Source organism: Osmerus mordax, chromosome 3 (assembly GCF_038355195.1).
Source record: "Osmerus mordax isolate fOsmMor3 chromosome 3, fOsmMor3.pri, whole genome shotgun sequence".
In the NCBI taxonomy this organism is placed as follows: domain Eukaryota; kingdom Metazoa; phylum Chordata; class Actinopteri; order Osmeriformes; family Osmeridae; genus Osmerus; species Osmerus mordax.
This window is the reverse complement of record NC_090052.1, coordinates 1,616,625-1,632,713: the sequence shown is the minus strand read 5'-3', so window position 1 is coordinate 1,632,713 and position 16,089 is coordinate 1,616,625. Positions and strand designations below refer to the sequence as shown.

The following is a 16,089-nucleotide window of genomic DNA, read 5'->3' as shown; positions in this document are numbered from 1 at the left end:
AGTGGAGGTCGTCACCGCACACAAGCTCACATTAAAGTACTTTTGGATTTGGGAATACAAGGCATTACGTGACCTGTTGTTGATTCTGAAGGTACTTTGATACAAGAAATTCTTTCCAGACACACAAGGATAGTTTAACAGCCTGTTAGTACGTATTATATCTCCTCATTGTTGGCTCCATTTGGATGCTTTATCAAAAATTCGGATAAATCTGGCTGGAGTTGTCATGGTTTTTTGCGGTGTAGGAAGTGTTTGTTCTGTTGTCGTGGGACTCCTGTCACTTGCTACAAGACATGAAGTGACCTTTTATGAAGTGCTCTTTCAGTTTTCTCGAACTAGACTTTTGTTGTTTTTGTTTCTTTGTTTTTTTTTTACACATTTCGGAATATCAAGTAGATCTTTTTCTGCTGTAATATTTCACATCGAGAGCATTTTGTACTCCAAAAGCCAGGATCCCTCTTTTGGCCCGTAGCGTCTAACACAAACGTGGCGCTGACCAGCGAGAATCTGACCTTTCATTGGCATAGGTGTTGAATGTGAATCACAACTTTGTTTTTTGTTTTTTTCCTGGCGCTGCAGCAGTGACTTAGACACTTAAAAAGGGATTTTGTGCCTGGGAAGAGAGACTGTCAGAGCCTGGACGGGGGCTGGTCTTTAGTGTTTTCCTCTGAATGTGAAACTGGTGGAACCAGTGATTTCTCTACCTTCATGCAACTCACAATCTTAGTCTTTACTGACAGTATTTACCCCTTTCAACACAAATACCTCATTTTACACAGATTCACGTATGTTCGGTTCAACAAAAGGATTGTTACCTGGGTAGCCCTTTTGTAAATGTAACACAAATCCACAATATTACAGTGCAATGTTCTCCAGAATCACAGGACTTCCTCCTTCACGATGGACCAGAGGCAAGCTGTGAGCTGAACACACTGGTCACAGCCTCAACAACCAAATAACCCGTCTCCTCAAAGGGACCTTCAGGACTGAGGAGAAGGAGGATGATGAAGGGAAAAGGCCTCACTCATGTTCTGACTCGTAGAAAGTCTCAATCATTGTCAGTGTCCTAGTAAGTGGTGCAATACCACCATTGTTTATTCTCTTTGTTTTGTTCTTTTTCCCTTGCCAGCTTGTCTACAGTACATTTAGGGAACATCTTAATGAATGAAAAGCATAATTATTAGTCTGCTCTCCTTATGTGAGCGTTTGCCTGAAACAATATACTCTGTTGAAGGGTTGAAGGGAGAGGGGATTCCAGTAAAGGAGGGTGTGTATGTGTTCGAGGGTGTGTGTTTTGGGAGGGGTTGGGGGTTTGTGTGTGTGTTGGGGGGGGCTGTGTGTGTGTGTGTTGGGGGGGGGGCTGTGTGTGTGTGTGTGTGTGTGTGTTGGGGGGGCTGGGTGTACAGATTTCCATGATTTTTAACGTGACGCTTTCTGCCTTTCTTTGGATACATGTTCAAAAGGCAATCGGCTCCAAGTCCTGTGCCAGATATCTTGGGTATCATTGTGTCTTCCTATTTTGATTGTGCTTGTCTTTTTGTAGATTATTCTGCAGCTTGTGGCAACACAAAGCATGACCAGCAAGCAATACTGTGCGTGTGAACCTTGAGACTACGCCGTTGCTGCGTACAAGTGCCAATGTCGGTGAGTTACCAGTCTGTTTGGAGATGTTGGTACTTCACACAGCGTTCGGTAGAGGAGCACCGCGGATCAGTCCCCCCCGAGTCTACTGGACTTCTAGTGTCTTCCTCAGGGAAGGCTGTTTCTGTGGCTGAGTTTCAGAATGACTTCTACACCTACAACCCCTGCTCTACCAGAGAGGAAATTACAATGCTGTTCCAATCCATCGTTTTAAAGTGCCCTATCGCCACTGGCCGTTGCCTGTTCAGTACACGGTTGGGGTCAAGTCAAACTCAAATTCATCCAGTGCTTCAAAAGTAATGAAAAGTGAAATCCTATATCACATTCTTTTGTAGGCAACGTGAAATGACTTGAACTGACTCCAAATGCAGTGGTTAATGTGAGGCACGGTAGATGCACTTCCTAACAACGTGCTAAGAATTTGAAAGCTGGTGTATAGATCGCGTATGCGTATCATCAGTGTCTACATGGAAGGAATACATGATGGGCTTCGACCTGCCGTCTCGTGTTTCTCTGCTAGCGTGTTTCTCTGCTAGCGTGTTTCTCTGCTAGCGTGTCAGACAGGACAGGCACCCATCCTTTCCTTCACACTGGTATATGAGGACATGGGTCTGATTTAGACCATCACCAGTTAGGATAGAATTTCCACCCGTGTCATTTCCCTTCTGGCTCGTTGTAGCCGAGCGCATCACATTTCAGTTGACTGTTGTTCGTGTCAGAACTCATCAACGTAGTGTGGGATTTTATCTTCGCCACTTTCTGTTTGTGAGGGGGTTTCGTTTTTTCCTGAACAGGGAGGAGACTTGAGATGTCCGCAACTGTGATCATTTGAATTCAGGTCAAATCAGCAACGGTTTACATAACGTCGGCACGCATCAAACCATGGTTTGGGACATCTTTGCCTCTAGACTGTAACCATAACAAAAGAACATTGCATGCAATGTATTACAATTTTCATATAATAAACATATGAAAGTATATATATATTAAAAAACAATATTGCTCCCTCTAATTTCAGGGTTGTTGGTTCTGCATAGAGAAGTCATAGACTTTGTGGTGAAATCAGATTGTTGTTTTTTTTGTGATTGTATCTGTGGCCAGTGCTGTGCACTTGCTACAGATGTTTAGCTTACTTAGCAAACTGTCCTATTGATCGAACGGACTTAAAGTGCACTTCATTCCTACTAAAAGTAGTGTCTTCAAAAAAACATCACCACCGCTCAAATTAACAACTTGTTGCCTGGTGGTAAGAGAAGCCTAAACTGTGCTGAATACCTAGAGAGGGACACCTGCCATATTGGTTTACATCCAGCATCTACGTTCCAATTTACTCTGATGTGAAACGATACATCAGTATTGTCACGTTCCAAATGTCTGAACTTCATTGTATACTGTAAATATCATTTTTTTCCTTTGTATGGCTTTTTGAATCTAGATTGGGGAAAATGGGTCTTTTGGATAATAAATAGTATTGTCCTCCTTGCTCATATTCAGAGACTTTCCCTCCTAACGCTTTAGCATGCACAGTTGAGCACTACTACTTAGATTTAATCCACCTTTTGGAAAGCTAGACGTAGCGATGATGACTAATGTGTGTTTCTCAGGTGTTTCCTCCTCTTGCTTTGACTAATGAATTACCAACCGCTTTTCTGCAAATGCCAAGTCTGAATACATACTGACGTGTTCCTCATGCAATTTATTTGCACTTTCTATTTTAAGTTACTACAGAATTCCATACCTCAATTTTTTTATTTTCAGTTATTAATGGACACATCCAGACCTCAATTGAAACTGTTGACATTCATCTATGTTTGTAGAGCTTTTTGACAGGTCAAAGCTAAATGCACAACTCCAAAGGTTACCTCCGCCAACAAAAATCTTAGCACCGATGTACTCGATGATCATTCTTCCTCAGTTACAAGGACAGCACCTGGTGTAGGGAATATCCCGGACCACAGACACAATCTGCTGTGTTTAATGGGACCACAGACACAATCTGCTGTGTTTAATGGGACCACAGACACACTGTTGTGTTTAATGGGACCACAGACACAATCTGCTGTGTTTAATGGGACCACAGACACAATCTGCTGTGTTTAATGGGACCACAGACACAATCTGCTGTGTTTAATGGGACCACAGACACACTGCTGTGTTTAATGGGACCACAGACACAATCTGCTGTGTTTAATGGGACCACAGACACAATCTGCTGTGTTTAATGGGACCACAGACACACTGTTGTGTTTAATGGGACCACAGACACAATCTGCTGTGTTTAATGGGACCACAGACACACTGCTGTGTTTAATGGGACCACAGACACAATCTGCTGTGTTTAATGGGACCACAGACACAATCTGCTGTGTTTAATGGGACCACAGACACAATCTGCTGTGTTTAATGGGACCATAGACAAAGGGACTTCCTTGTTTGTCTTGAAGAAGGACTGTAGAAATACTAGCAAAAATCAAATTCCATGTATCTCTGAGCCAAAGCGAGTGGCCACTGTCTTCTCTTGTGTTGTGGTCATCCATTTGACCCTGTCATTTTCTCCTTCATTAAAATATCAGATATTTGGCAGAGGAGAGAAGCAGTTGAACATCGTAAGTAACATTTAGATTGTTGGTGTCTGTTTTGCTTCACACAATGGCTTCATAAACTTGAGCAAGAAAATGTTCATCTGTGTAAATATTGGCTATTTCCTGAAAAGTGGTTGAGATTCATTTAAAACAATTCTGTTAACTTCACCCATCAATTTAGAGGTGTAAATTTAGAATCCCAAAGACTTGAAATTGACATGCAAAATTTCATGAGGGAATGAAAGGGATATTTAATTTATCTTTTAAGTTGTTGTTTTTTGTCTTTTTAAATTTTTAGATGTAGAGCAAGCAATGTTATCCAAAAAACCTTGTCATTCAAATGGAGAATTGTTGTTTGGTCAAGATTTTATTTGTGTTATTCAAGCGCAGAAATATATGTAATTGTTGTAGATTTAGTTATCCCAATTCCATTGTGTTGGATTTTTTTAAGATCTACCCTTTGTAATGCCAAATTGTTTTCCCTTTTGGTTTCTGGCATTAAGCAAGCACCTGTTCATTTTTAACCTGATATCACTCTGAATGTCATTCATGCCAAGGTAACTTTGCCATGATACTATGATTATGTAGGCAATGTGAAAATGTTTTCTACATGTTAGACAATGAAAATGGGTACTTTGTGTAAGTGGAAAAAATACAATAAATGTTAACAACTAAGCAACGCTTTCTTCATTGTGTGTGCGTGCGTCAGTGTTTCAGTCCACGCACTACCTACAGTGTCTATCTTAAACGAAACCTTTTATCTGGAGTCATTTGAAGAGGAAGATGTTTAACGGTATGTCTGGTGAACAGAAACAAAGACGGAATGAATCTGCCTCTTCTTAGAACACCTCACGTCCAGGCACCTTTCAGTTCTCCATCAGGCCCTAACCCTAACCCTTGTGTATTTGCCCCTTCCTTGGTGTGATCTCTCTTCTAAGAGCAAAACAAACTGCCTCAAAACAGGACTCACCCCAAGTGCTTTTCTTTCTAAGGGTCGGAGACGGGAGATATTCTGAAGGCATCGTACAACTTTCGAGAGCTATGCGGGCTGCTGTACTTTTTATTGGTGTCCTAACGGAAATGGTCATGGCTTGTTACTGTATTTGAGGATATCTGGAAGATGGGTAGATACAGTACAATTTCGACCTAGGGTGATCATGCATACTGTAATTGATTAAATATCAGTATGTTGTGAATGTTGGCAGACTAGCAATTTGTTAGTAGTTTACGACTTGACTTACATTACTGAACTAAGTAACTTTTGTTTTCTTTTTACAGTTTGACATCTTTAATTGCCAATTCAAAGAAGAATTGTGTGGTCTTGCTGTTCCCCGCGGGTTTAGCTTTTCAAAGACAGTGCTGTGATTGTTTCCTTAAGAGCAGCATGTAAACACAATGAATGATGCGGTGTTGTACTGCGAGTGCCACAGATGTGATATAAATCTGTGATGCGAGATGAATGCGTGCTGCGCGCGCACCTGACTACGATCCGACGACGGAAGTGCAGAAACATCGAGGAAAGCGAAAAGGGAGTGAAAACGAAGCGGAATTAGTCAATGATTGAGGGAGGAGAGGAAAGGGGGAGTAGGGAAAGAAAGACGGGAACCGAGGCTCAAGAGGTTGTTCGATTGAGGAGGACGTGGCGGCTCCGGTTGAGTTTGAAGCCAAGCAAAGCAACAGTGGTTGCTGCAAGCTGATGGCTAAAAAACCATCATGAATCGGGGAAACGGCAGGTAGCGTACGTTAGTGCTCGCTATATATTTTTTCCTATTGGTTTCCTCCTTTCCACATCTCTCACATTCCGTTAAGCCAGCGTTAATGCATGTGCATGGCCCACAATATATCGTAATTTGACACATTGTCTTTGTTGTGTAAAAAAAAAAGGAAACGAGCACGTGAGGTACCTACGCTGCAAACTTAAAGTAAGGTTAGAAAAGTAGATGCACAGCTGGCCTGTACCACTTTCTTTCTTTGCCTGAGCTAACGTTAGCAAACTGTCTACCGTAAATGACAGGGAGCTAGCGTGCTAACTAGTTAGCTAGGTGGCTATACGGCTAGCTAGTTGTAGCATGCGAGTAGAATGAGCGATAAACAAGATGGCCACTGGCTAGCCATCTAGCTAGCTAGACATGGCATATTGCCCAGTCTTTGTACATAAGAAAATCTAGAACGCAAATTTTGTCTTATTCGTCGTTTTCGTAACTTCAGAGTTTCGGGGCATCTTTGTCCTTTGAGAAACTTACGTCTGGATTCAAGCGCACTAGCTACCTAGATCTTTTTCATGCATAGACATCCTCATTCCAAGACGGTGTTTGGAGAGAGAAAAAAATCACCGCCAGTTTCTTGCAGCCAACTAGAAGTGCAAGATGTGCGTGGCGAATTTGGAAGGCCACCTCGTTAGCTAATATGGCTGTAGTGCATCAGTGAATTTATAGCCGTCCTATAGTTTATTTTTCGAAACCTACAACCTGATTGAGAATGATATTTGTGATAGAAACACCACAAGGAGTGTTTAGAACTTTTCTCTTTTAGGTTGACGACTGACTGACAGACAAGTTTTTTTGTGTGGCCATTATGCAAACTTTTCCAATGTGTAGGGTACGTAACCAAGGTAATGGTCAGATTGATCAGCGTACAAAAACAGACCCACAATAGCTATAAGGCATTGCCTTTCTTGCATATTGGCCTAGTTAGCATCTGTTGAATGAAAAGATCATGCACCCAGATGTATTTGGGCAGTCGTCTGAAAGTGGTGACACAGCTTCTGATGCAAATCCAATCTCCATTTCCATCTTAAAACAATTTCCTGTGCAAATAACCCATTTTTGAATTTTTAATTCAGCAGCAGTCCTTGTCTGAATGTTTTTGTCAAACTTGGGCTTAACTGAGTTCTCACCTTGCCCTCTCTCCCACCAGGCATTTTGCAGAGCGGTGTTCCTCCTAACCCAGGAGACAACGTCCAGCCACTGTCAAGAGGCGCAGTCGAGGGGGCGATCGTCCGTTCCAGGGCTCGGGGCCGCTGGAATATCCTCCGAACGGAACCAGGTGGATGACAGGTTCTGGGGCTCTTCAGCCATGGCAGAGTTAGAGACGGACTGCCTCACGCTGGGCCTCGGCTCCCTGTCATCCGACTGCGGCTCCCCGCCCCTGGATCCCCTCCACCCGGACTGCTCCACCCCCAGCCTGGATCCACTCCAGCCAGACTGCTCCACCCCCAGCCTGGCCCTGCTGGCCTCCGACTGCAGCACCCCCACCCTCGGCACCCTGGCGGCCGAGATCGCGGAACCCCTCGTCATGCTGCCCTGCGTGAAGAGCGAACCCGAGTGCGAGCTGGACTCCATCCGCACCGTGGACCTGTCGGAGATCCAGCCCCTGAGCACAGCAGAGCTGGGCCACGAGCAGATCAAGATGGAGATCAGCGGGTTGGACTACATCAAGTCCGAACATCACGGGGAACTGCACTCCTTCCACGGCACTGACCTGGACTACAAGTCCCACTACGAGCCCAGTCTGGTGTTCGACTACATTACCCACGTCTCCGACAGCCTGGAGTACATCAAGTCGGAGCAGCACGCCGACCTGCAGTGCTACTACACCACAGAGCTCGGGGCCATCAAGACTGAGTACGAGCCCAACCTGATGTCCAGCCACCTGCGCTCGGAGATGACGGGCAACGGCCTGGAGTCCATCCACATGGCGGAGCTGCGCTCCGAGCTGAACAAGCTGCGCCCGGACGGCCTCATGGACGGCATGGTGAAACAGGAGGCCGACTTCTCCTCGTCCGGAGGCCTGTACGAGCTGCAGTCCGCCCTGGAGGGGAAGCAGCCCGGCGGCGCCTCCACCCACCCGGGCACCAAGGGTCACGGCCCCGGCCAGCGCAAGCCCCGCAACCTGGCGGGCGAGAAGCCCTTCTCCTGCACCCAGTGCGGGAAGAACTTCAGCACCCTGGGGAACCTGAAGACGCACCAGCGCATCCACACGGGCGAGCGCCCGTACACGTGCTCGCAGTGCGGCAAGAGTTTCGGCCAGGCGGGCAACCTGAAGAGGCACCAGCTCATCCACACGGGCCAGAAGCCCTACACCTGCGCCCACTGCCCCAAGGGCTTCACCAAAGCAGACGACCTGCGCTCCCACCAGCGACTCCACACCGGGGAGAAGCCCTTCAGCTGCCTCCAGTGCGGCAAAAGCTTCGGCCAGTCCAAGGAGCTGAAAGCCCACCAGCTCAGCCACACGGGCGAGAGGCCGTTCTGCTGCCAGCACTGCGGCAAAAGCTTCACCAAGGAAATGAGCTACCGCAACCACCTGCAGATCCACACCGGCGAGAAGCCCTACAGCTGCTCGCAGTGCGGCAAAACTTTCAGCAACTCGGGGGTCCTCAAAACGCACGAGAAGATCCACACGGGGGAGCGGCCGTTCGGCTGCACGCAGTGCGGGAAGAGCTTCGGCCGCTTGGGACACCTTAAAGCACACCAGCAGATCCACTCTGGGGAGCGGCCTTTTGCCTGCCCCCACTGTGGGAAGAACTTCAGCCAGTCAGGTCACTTAAAAGCACACGAGCTGATCCATAAACGAGAGAGAGGGGACTGCTGCAGCAGCAGCAGTAGCAGCAGCAGCACGCGCAGTAACGATAGTAGCTAAAAAAAAAAATATATAAAAAAAAAAAAAAAAAAAAAAACCTTTTAACCTCTCAAAAGTATTATTCCTCTTTTGTTTTTTATAAATACTATATATAAATATATATGTTATTTCCTTACACTTTTTTTCTTTTCATACCTTTTTGTGCTCTTTTGCATTATGTACTTGGGGGATCCACTTGGGGCTGATTTGGTCTTATGCAAGTGTCCGGATGTGTGTTGGGATCAGTGAAGTTACCTAGGGTCTTGTAGAAAACTTTTGTATCTCGTCTCTGATCTGTGTTTTAGTGAGTGCCATTCCAGTGTCTTTCCTCCAGTCAATCACTCACTGTGTACACACTTATTGATAACATGTAATTCCTAAACCATGTACTGGAAAGAATTATTAAAGAAACTAATGGAACACCAGCAGCTTGCTTCTGATTGTCTTGCGTTCCTTATTCACGAATCCTCAACCAGACTGTCACACTCTGGCTGTCTGTACAGAGCTGAGGAGTTGAATCTGTTAAGTGAGGAGGATTTTATTAGGAAGCACAATAGCCACAGGGGGTGACATGGGTATCGTACAGACTATATGAATCTTTAAGAAGATACATCACATGTATAAGTTGTTGCAAAATGCCATGTAACCTCAAAGCATCTTGTTCAGTCTTGTGTTTGTGACCAGGTGAGTTTGTGCAAGCTTGTGTTTGTAACCAGGTGAGTTTGTGCAGGCTTGTGTTTGTGACCAGGTGAGTTTGTGCAGGCTTGTTTGTGACCAGGTGAGTTTGTGCAGGCTTGTGTTTGTGACCAGGTGAGTTTATGCAGGCTTGTGTTTGTGACCAGGTGAGTTTGTGCAGGCTTGTGTTTGTGACCAGGTGAGTTTGTGCAGGCTTGTGTTTGTGACCAGGTGAGTTTATGCAGGCTTGTGTTTGTGACCAGGTGAGTTTGTGCAGGCTTGGTTCATACTGTTACCAGCAGAGGGAGAGCTTCTCCATCTGATGAGATGCTGCTACATTCGACGATCTCTGATTTCCTGAACTGTACGTCATACTGAAGTCATCAGGAGCCAGTCTTGTGTTGTCAGTGCACAGGAGAGCTAGTGCCTCTCGCATGAATGATTGATGGCAGGTTTGTAGGTTTCATTAGACATGGACCCACTTATGTCCTCCACTTTTTTATCAAGAAAATCATATTGAACGGCCACATACTCAGTAAAAAAAAAAGAAAAGCTGCCCACTCACGTTTGAAAACAAACCTATGCCCCTGGCTGACAGAATCTAAGACAGGATCATAGTATTTCGGATATGTTCAGTATTCACCATGTAGAACCTGACTTGGCGCCTGGTTACCTATCGGGCCGGCTCTGCGGGGGCCGGCTCTGCGGGGGCCGGCTCTGCGGGCCGGCTCTGCGGGGGCCGGCTCTGCGGGCCGGCTCTGCGGGGGCCGGCTCTGCGGGGGCCGGCTCTGCGGGCCGGCTCTGCGGGGGCCGGCTCTGCGGGGGCCGGCTCTGCGGGGGCCGGCTCTGCGGGGGCCGGCTCTGCGGGGGCCGGCTCTGCGGGTGTACATGTATATTTGAATATATTTAGTCATTTAGTCATTTTACATTTAGTCATTTACATTTAGTCATTTAGCAGACGCTCTTATCCAGAGCGACTTACAGTAAGTACAGGGACATTCCCCCCGAGGCAAGTAGGGTGAAGTGCCTTGCCCAAGGACACAACGTCAGTTTGCATGACCGGGAATCGAACTGGCAACCTTCGGATTACTAGCCCGATTCCCTCACCACTCAGCCACCTGACTGAATATACTCCAATCGTCGTTGCTGGTGACGATTATGCAGCAGGAGTAGAGATTAAAAATTAAGATCTGCAAATGGACAGGGAAACAGATATCCAGAGTTCTGAGTCAGTAGAGCAAGAACTGTCAGAAAGCCCCAGGCGTTAAGACAACACAAAATATGAGTTGGTTGAAAAATGAGTTCGATTTGGAACTGGGAACTCACTGGGCCTCATCTGTAGCCGTTTGTATCCTGGTTCATTTACATTTAGTCATTTAGCAGTGGCTCTTATCCGGAGCGACACAGTAAGTACAGGGACATTCCTCCAGAGTTAAGTAGGGTGAAGTGCCTTGCCCAAGGACACAACGTCATTTGGCACAACTCTAGACTTTTACTTTTTTTTTCCCGCAACTTCTCCGCACCCCCCTTGTGCTTTTGTTTCTCCATCCTACTCTCCAGATTTTTGTCTCTGAGCCACTGCATCCGACACAAGAAACACAGGGGGAGAGCCTGTTAAGAGATGTGATTGGGCCAGCCCAGTGTCGGTATGGAAAATGAACCAATGGGTCGCTGTCCCTGATTTATAGGCCCATTTTAAGTTTATAAAAATATATACTACATACAGTATATTTATATAAAGATTTATATATATATATTAAATATCATATCGGCCCCAAGTGCGTAGGCCCGTTGGGCATTTGCCTGGTATGCCAGATTACCAGTCCAGGCCTGTGTGTGTGAGAAGTCTGAGAAGTAAATTTGACATTTGTGACCTGGGAGGAATGTCATTAGATGCAAATGTAGTTTGAGGAGTTTCTGTCATGTCTGTACAGTTATCTCGAGGACCCTGAGGCGAGCGAGGAAGATTGTGGCCGACTCCTCCCACCCTGGACACACTCTGTTTCAGCCGATCCCCTCCAGCAGAAGGCTGCGGTCCATCAGACACAATTCTGATTCTGATCTGAAGTGAAGACAGCCTGTGTGGGTTTTTACCTTACAACTTATTTGATTGGGTACCAAGGTTTTCTCTGTGACAGAAAACAATCTCTCTACATGTTACGTAAAGGAACTATACTTTTTTCCCATTTAAGTATTACTTTGAGTTGTTATTAATGAACAAGAAGTATGGAAATTAAAAACAAATGTAATTTAAGTTGTGGGTCATAGTTTTCCGTTAGTAGATGTCCCTTGATCAAAAACGAATCGTGTCGAGAATGGTTATAGTTCTTTGTTGATAACATTTGATTGTGTCCCTCTTGATCCTCTACAGAAGGAATTCCTTCTGCTTGCATCAACAAGCTCAGAGTACTGTGCGAAATCAAACACAAACAAGTCGGTGTATTTTAGACTCCATTTATTATCTCCAGACAGGGGAGAACATGAAGAGAGCCCTGGATGCAGGCTGGGAGCCGCGTGTTGGAACACGGGCTCAGAGGTGAACATGTGAGGAGGACAGAACGGAGGAGGACAGAACGGAGGAGGACAGAGCGGAGGAGGAGGAGGAGGACACCACCCTCCCGTCCACGACTTCCTCCACCACGGTGATCGTCTTGGTGCGGCTTGAGCTGGAACTGGGTGGGACAGAATCAGAACTGGTTTCAGGCAGGAGTCTTCGATACATGATTTAACAAGGTTCCCGTCCAGAACCTAGAACTGCACGTGATGGTTCAGTGCAGAGGTCTCCTGTTCCTGGAGAGCTACCCGCCTGTAGGTTTGTGCTCCAATCACACTTATTTGACCTGATTCAACTCTAGTTACCTGATCAACCATCTTATTAGTAGAATCAGGTGTGCTAGATTACTGTTGGAGCGATGACCTACAGGCAGGTATCTCTCCAGGAGCAGGGTTAGAAACCCCAGGGTTAGTGAATGGTAAGCATATGTGTAGGGTTAGTGTTCACTTGATAGAAATACAAGGTCATAATTTCACAGGGGTGTCATTTTATGTTTACAAACGTCTCAACATTGTAAAAGGACAAGTCTTCTTTAACACCATGTTCTGACCTGGAAGCCTCTCCGTCCAGGAGCCTCCTGTACTCTGCGATCTCCAGCTCCAGCCTGGTCTTGATGTCCAGCAGCATCCTGTACTCCTGGCCCTGGCGCTCCAGGTCGGCTCGGAGCCCACCCAGCTGCACCTCCAGGCTGCTCACCTGCATCTGGAACCCGGACAGCTGCATGGAGTAGCGGCTGTGGGTCTCAGACAGGGTGCCCTCCAGAGACGCTTTCTGTGGAGGAGGAGAAATGTGAAAATAATTAATAATATATACAAATGAATTAGCCATGAGGTTGAGATATTTGGAACCTGACAATGCTGATGTGTCGTTGTGTGTGTGATGCATTGATTATTATAATCATATGATACATTCATGAGAATATATTTTATTATAATAATACAAATAATAATAATAATAGCAATAATAATACATTTTAAAAAATCAACATGCAGAGTATGATGATGTAATTTGGGTCTGGTGCCAAAAGTGTTATTAGTCTTATTTCAGCAACGCTGCAGCATGTGATGTTCCCTTCCTTACCATACTGATCATGGCTTGCAGCTCGATCTGAAGAGCCTGCAGAGTGCTTTTGACCTCAGAGACCTCTGACCTGGAAGTTTGCAGGATGGTGGTTTGAGTAATCACTTCCTTGTTCAGACCTTCTGTCTGCAGGAAACAGACACAAGACCTTATCAGATCCTTCTGGGCTTTATTCTACAACTTTTCCTGCAAATGTTTGTATTGTAAGAATATCAGTAAACACATCAAGCTCTCAATAAACAACAAATGAATATTTCATAAAAGGAGTAGGGAGAAATCAATCCTTATGAAGTCCTACTTGTTTTTTTCTTACATTTGATCCAAAAACGAATTAAACAATAAAACTGTTTTATTTTTTTTATTTATTTTTTACTATCTGTCATTTAAAAGCCTCCTTCTCCTCATCCACCTACCTTGGCATGGAACCAGCCCTCCAGATCCTTCTGGTTCTTGACAGCGACGGCCTCGTAGTGCTGCCTGACCTCAGCCATGACCTTCATCAGGTCTTCCTGTGGCGCCGCGTCCACCTCCACTGTCAGCTGACCTCCCATCTGTGACCTGAGGATCAGTAGCTCCTGGAGAAACAGAGACGTCACCGCGGTGACATGTCAGCTTAGGAGGCTGTCACACCGAAGAGCTGGACAACAACAGAGTCGGTGGATCTGCGAAATGTGTGTTCCTGTCAACATATGTGTTGCATGAGGAGCTATTTAATAGCTATGTAGCGCTATTAAAAACATGAGTTTGATGTGAAAAGCCAGATGGGAGCGTTACATTTCTGATACAGTGGACAGACTTCTGTGCCAGTCTTGTGTCTAGAACACAGGCCTGTACCAGTCTTGAGTCTAGGACAGAGGCCTGTACCAGTCTTGTGTCTAGAACACAGGCCTGTACCAGTCTTGTGTCTAGAACAGAGGCCTACCTCATCGTGGTTCTTCTTCAGGTAAACTAGCTCCTCCTGCAGCCCTCCGACCTGCAAGGTGAGGTCCTTCCTAGACATGTTCAGATCTTCCAGAACTCGTCTCAGACCAGCGATGTCGGCCTCCACAGACAGCCTCATGGCCATCTCGTTCTCATACCTGTACCACAAACATGGACCTTGTAACTGACCAAACCGTGGCTTAGTGGCACCATTCATCCCGATTGCGAGTATGTTAAATGCTTGAATGTATCAACTGGTAACTCACTTCAACTTGAAGTCTTCCAGGGCAAGACGAGCATTGTCCATGCCCAGGTGGACAAGACCATTGATGTTGACGGTGTCTGCGAACTAAAAAGAAGTAGAAGAAAAAAAAGGTTAAAAAAAGGTTCATGATTATCATGTACAGGAATAATTTGTCATTTGAAGAATTGTAAAATAACATTCCCACAAAAAAACACGCTGAGGTGAAAGTAATAGTGAACACTACCTTGAGTTGGATGTCTTTGATCGTGACGTAGAACCCGCTGAAGTCGTGAGCGGAGGGCTGCAGCTTGCTTTCCAAGAACTGACGAATCTTCAGCTCCAGCTCTGCGTTGGCCTTCTCCAGGGTGCGGACCTTGACCAGGTAGGTGGCCAGACGGTCGTTCAGGTTCTGCATGTTGAACTTCTCGTTGCCGATAACGCCACTCTGTAAGGCCATCATGGCGAAGCCACCGCCACCTCCACCAGCCCCGAAGCCAGCTCCTCCGCCCATGCCATAACCACCTCCACCCCCGGCAGAGAAGGAAGAGCTGGCGCTGGAGATGCGCACCCCAGAGCCCCCGGCACCTCCGTACACGCTGCCGGCCCTCATGCCCCCAATGCTGATGCGGCCTCCGCCCCCACCAGACATGGAGAGACGAGAGGAGCCCATGGCGGATCCTCCGGAGGATCTGAAGCTGCTGCTGGAGAAGGAGGTCATGTTGATGGAGCCTGGCGTCTGTCGGTCTGCTCTGACTGGAGAGGAGAGAGTGAGGAGCAGAGGAGTCCTCTCTCTTTTAAACTGTGGGATGATCATGAAAAAGGAATCATGCCGCAACATGTCCTTAAAGGTCACGTTTCAGCTATTGTAACAAAAAGGTTAAGTTTAAGGTTGAATTTGAGACAACTATTTTGACATTTTAAGATCATTCATAGGGCCCTAGGCACTTTCAGGTTAATCCACAGGTTAGCTGAATGTTGGCAATAGTGTGGGAAAGATTCACCTGACTGGATGAGTTCATCCGAACTCACAACCTTTACACTGCAAAAGCAATCGAAATCGCTAAACTGAGTGTGATCATCTTGTTTTTGGATTTTAAATCTAGTTTTTACTAAATTTAAAATAGTGAAGACAATAAGTGTAAATGGTTTATCTGGTGACTTAATTGAGGTAAATGACACATTAATTTTAGAAAGTGAAAATGACTTTATGTTCCTGTACTTTTTTCTGTGTAGATGTATTTTTCTATATGTTGTAATCATTATTATACATGCTGTCTCTGTAAATTCTAAAATAACTTAGGCTGCAGTGTCACGCAAATACATTGAATTACTTTGCTCTAAATAAATCACTCATTGCAAGAAATAGAGAAGATAAATGTTTTTAAGTCCAAATCCCAGCAGAAGATGGCAGGAACATGTGGTGATGGATGATGGTTAACCACTAAGCTCTCTCACTGTGCCCCAAACAGCCTTGTGTAAACAACGATGTTCAACAAAGCGATTGAAACTGTGATTTTACCTTATATTTCTCCATAAAAAAAGAACTTGGACAGCATTTTCCATAATGCACGTTTTGACCAGATCAGAAATGTTATCATGTAAAAATGGTAAGGCTTACTCAGGGAAACTCGAGGATTAGCAGATAGAAAGGTTTTTCTTTTTGTTGTTTTTTCATTGGATCTGAATTTGCATATTGTAAGAGGTGTGTCTAGCCAAGAGCACTCAAACTGTTATTTGGGAATTGGAAGCATAAATGTCAGGTAGATAAAAACCGT

The 16,089-nt window shown here is 45.5% G+C and overlaps 2 protein-coding genes across 2 annotated transcripts; one reads left to right on the top strand and one right to left on the bottom strand.

Annotated features, from left to right (window-relative positions):
- Positions 1-5,722: 5,722 nt before the first annotated feature.
- si:dkeyp-113d7.1 (uncharacterized protein LOC407709 homolog) lies at positions 5,723-9,261 on the top strand. Its single transcript, XM_067231912.1, has 2 exons — positions 5,723-5,956; positions 7,140-9,261. Exon 2 carries the CDS (start codon positions 7,299-7,301, stop codon positions 8,859-8,861), a length of 1,563 nt encoding a protein of 520 aa, XP_067088013.1. The 5' UTR covers positions 5,723-5,956; positions 7,140-7,298; the 3' UTR covers positions 8,862-9,261.
- Positions 9,262-10,184: 923 nt separating this feature from the next.
- LOC136937600 (keratin, type I cytoskeletal 13-like) lies at positions 10,185-15,068 on the bottom strand. Its single transcript, XM_067230880.1, has 8 exons — positions 14,559-15,068; positions 14,337-14,419; positions 14,072-14,228; positions 13,563-13,724; positions 13,150-13,275; positions 12,572-12,840; positions 12,058-12,187; positions 10,185-10,391 (listed from the first exon to the last, which is right to left on the bottom strand). Exons 1-8 carry the CDS (start codon positions 15,030-15,032, stop codon positions 10,185-10,187), a joined length of 1,608 nt encoding a protein of 535 aa, XP_067086981.1. The 5' UTR covers positions 15,033-15,068.
- Positions 15,069-16,089: the final 1,021 nt, after the last annotated feature.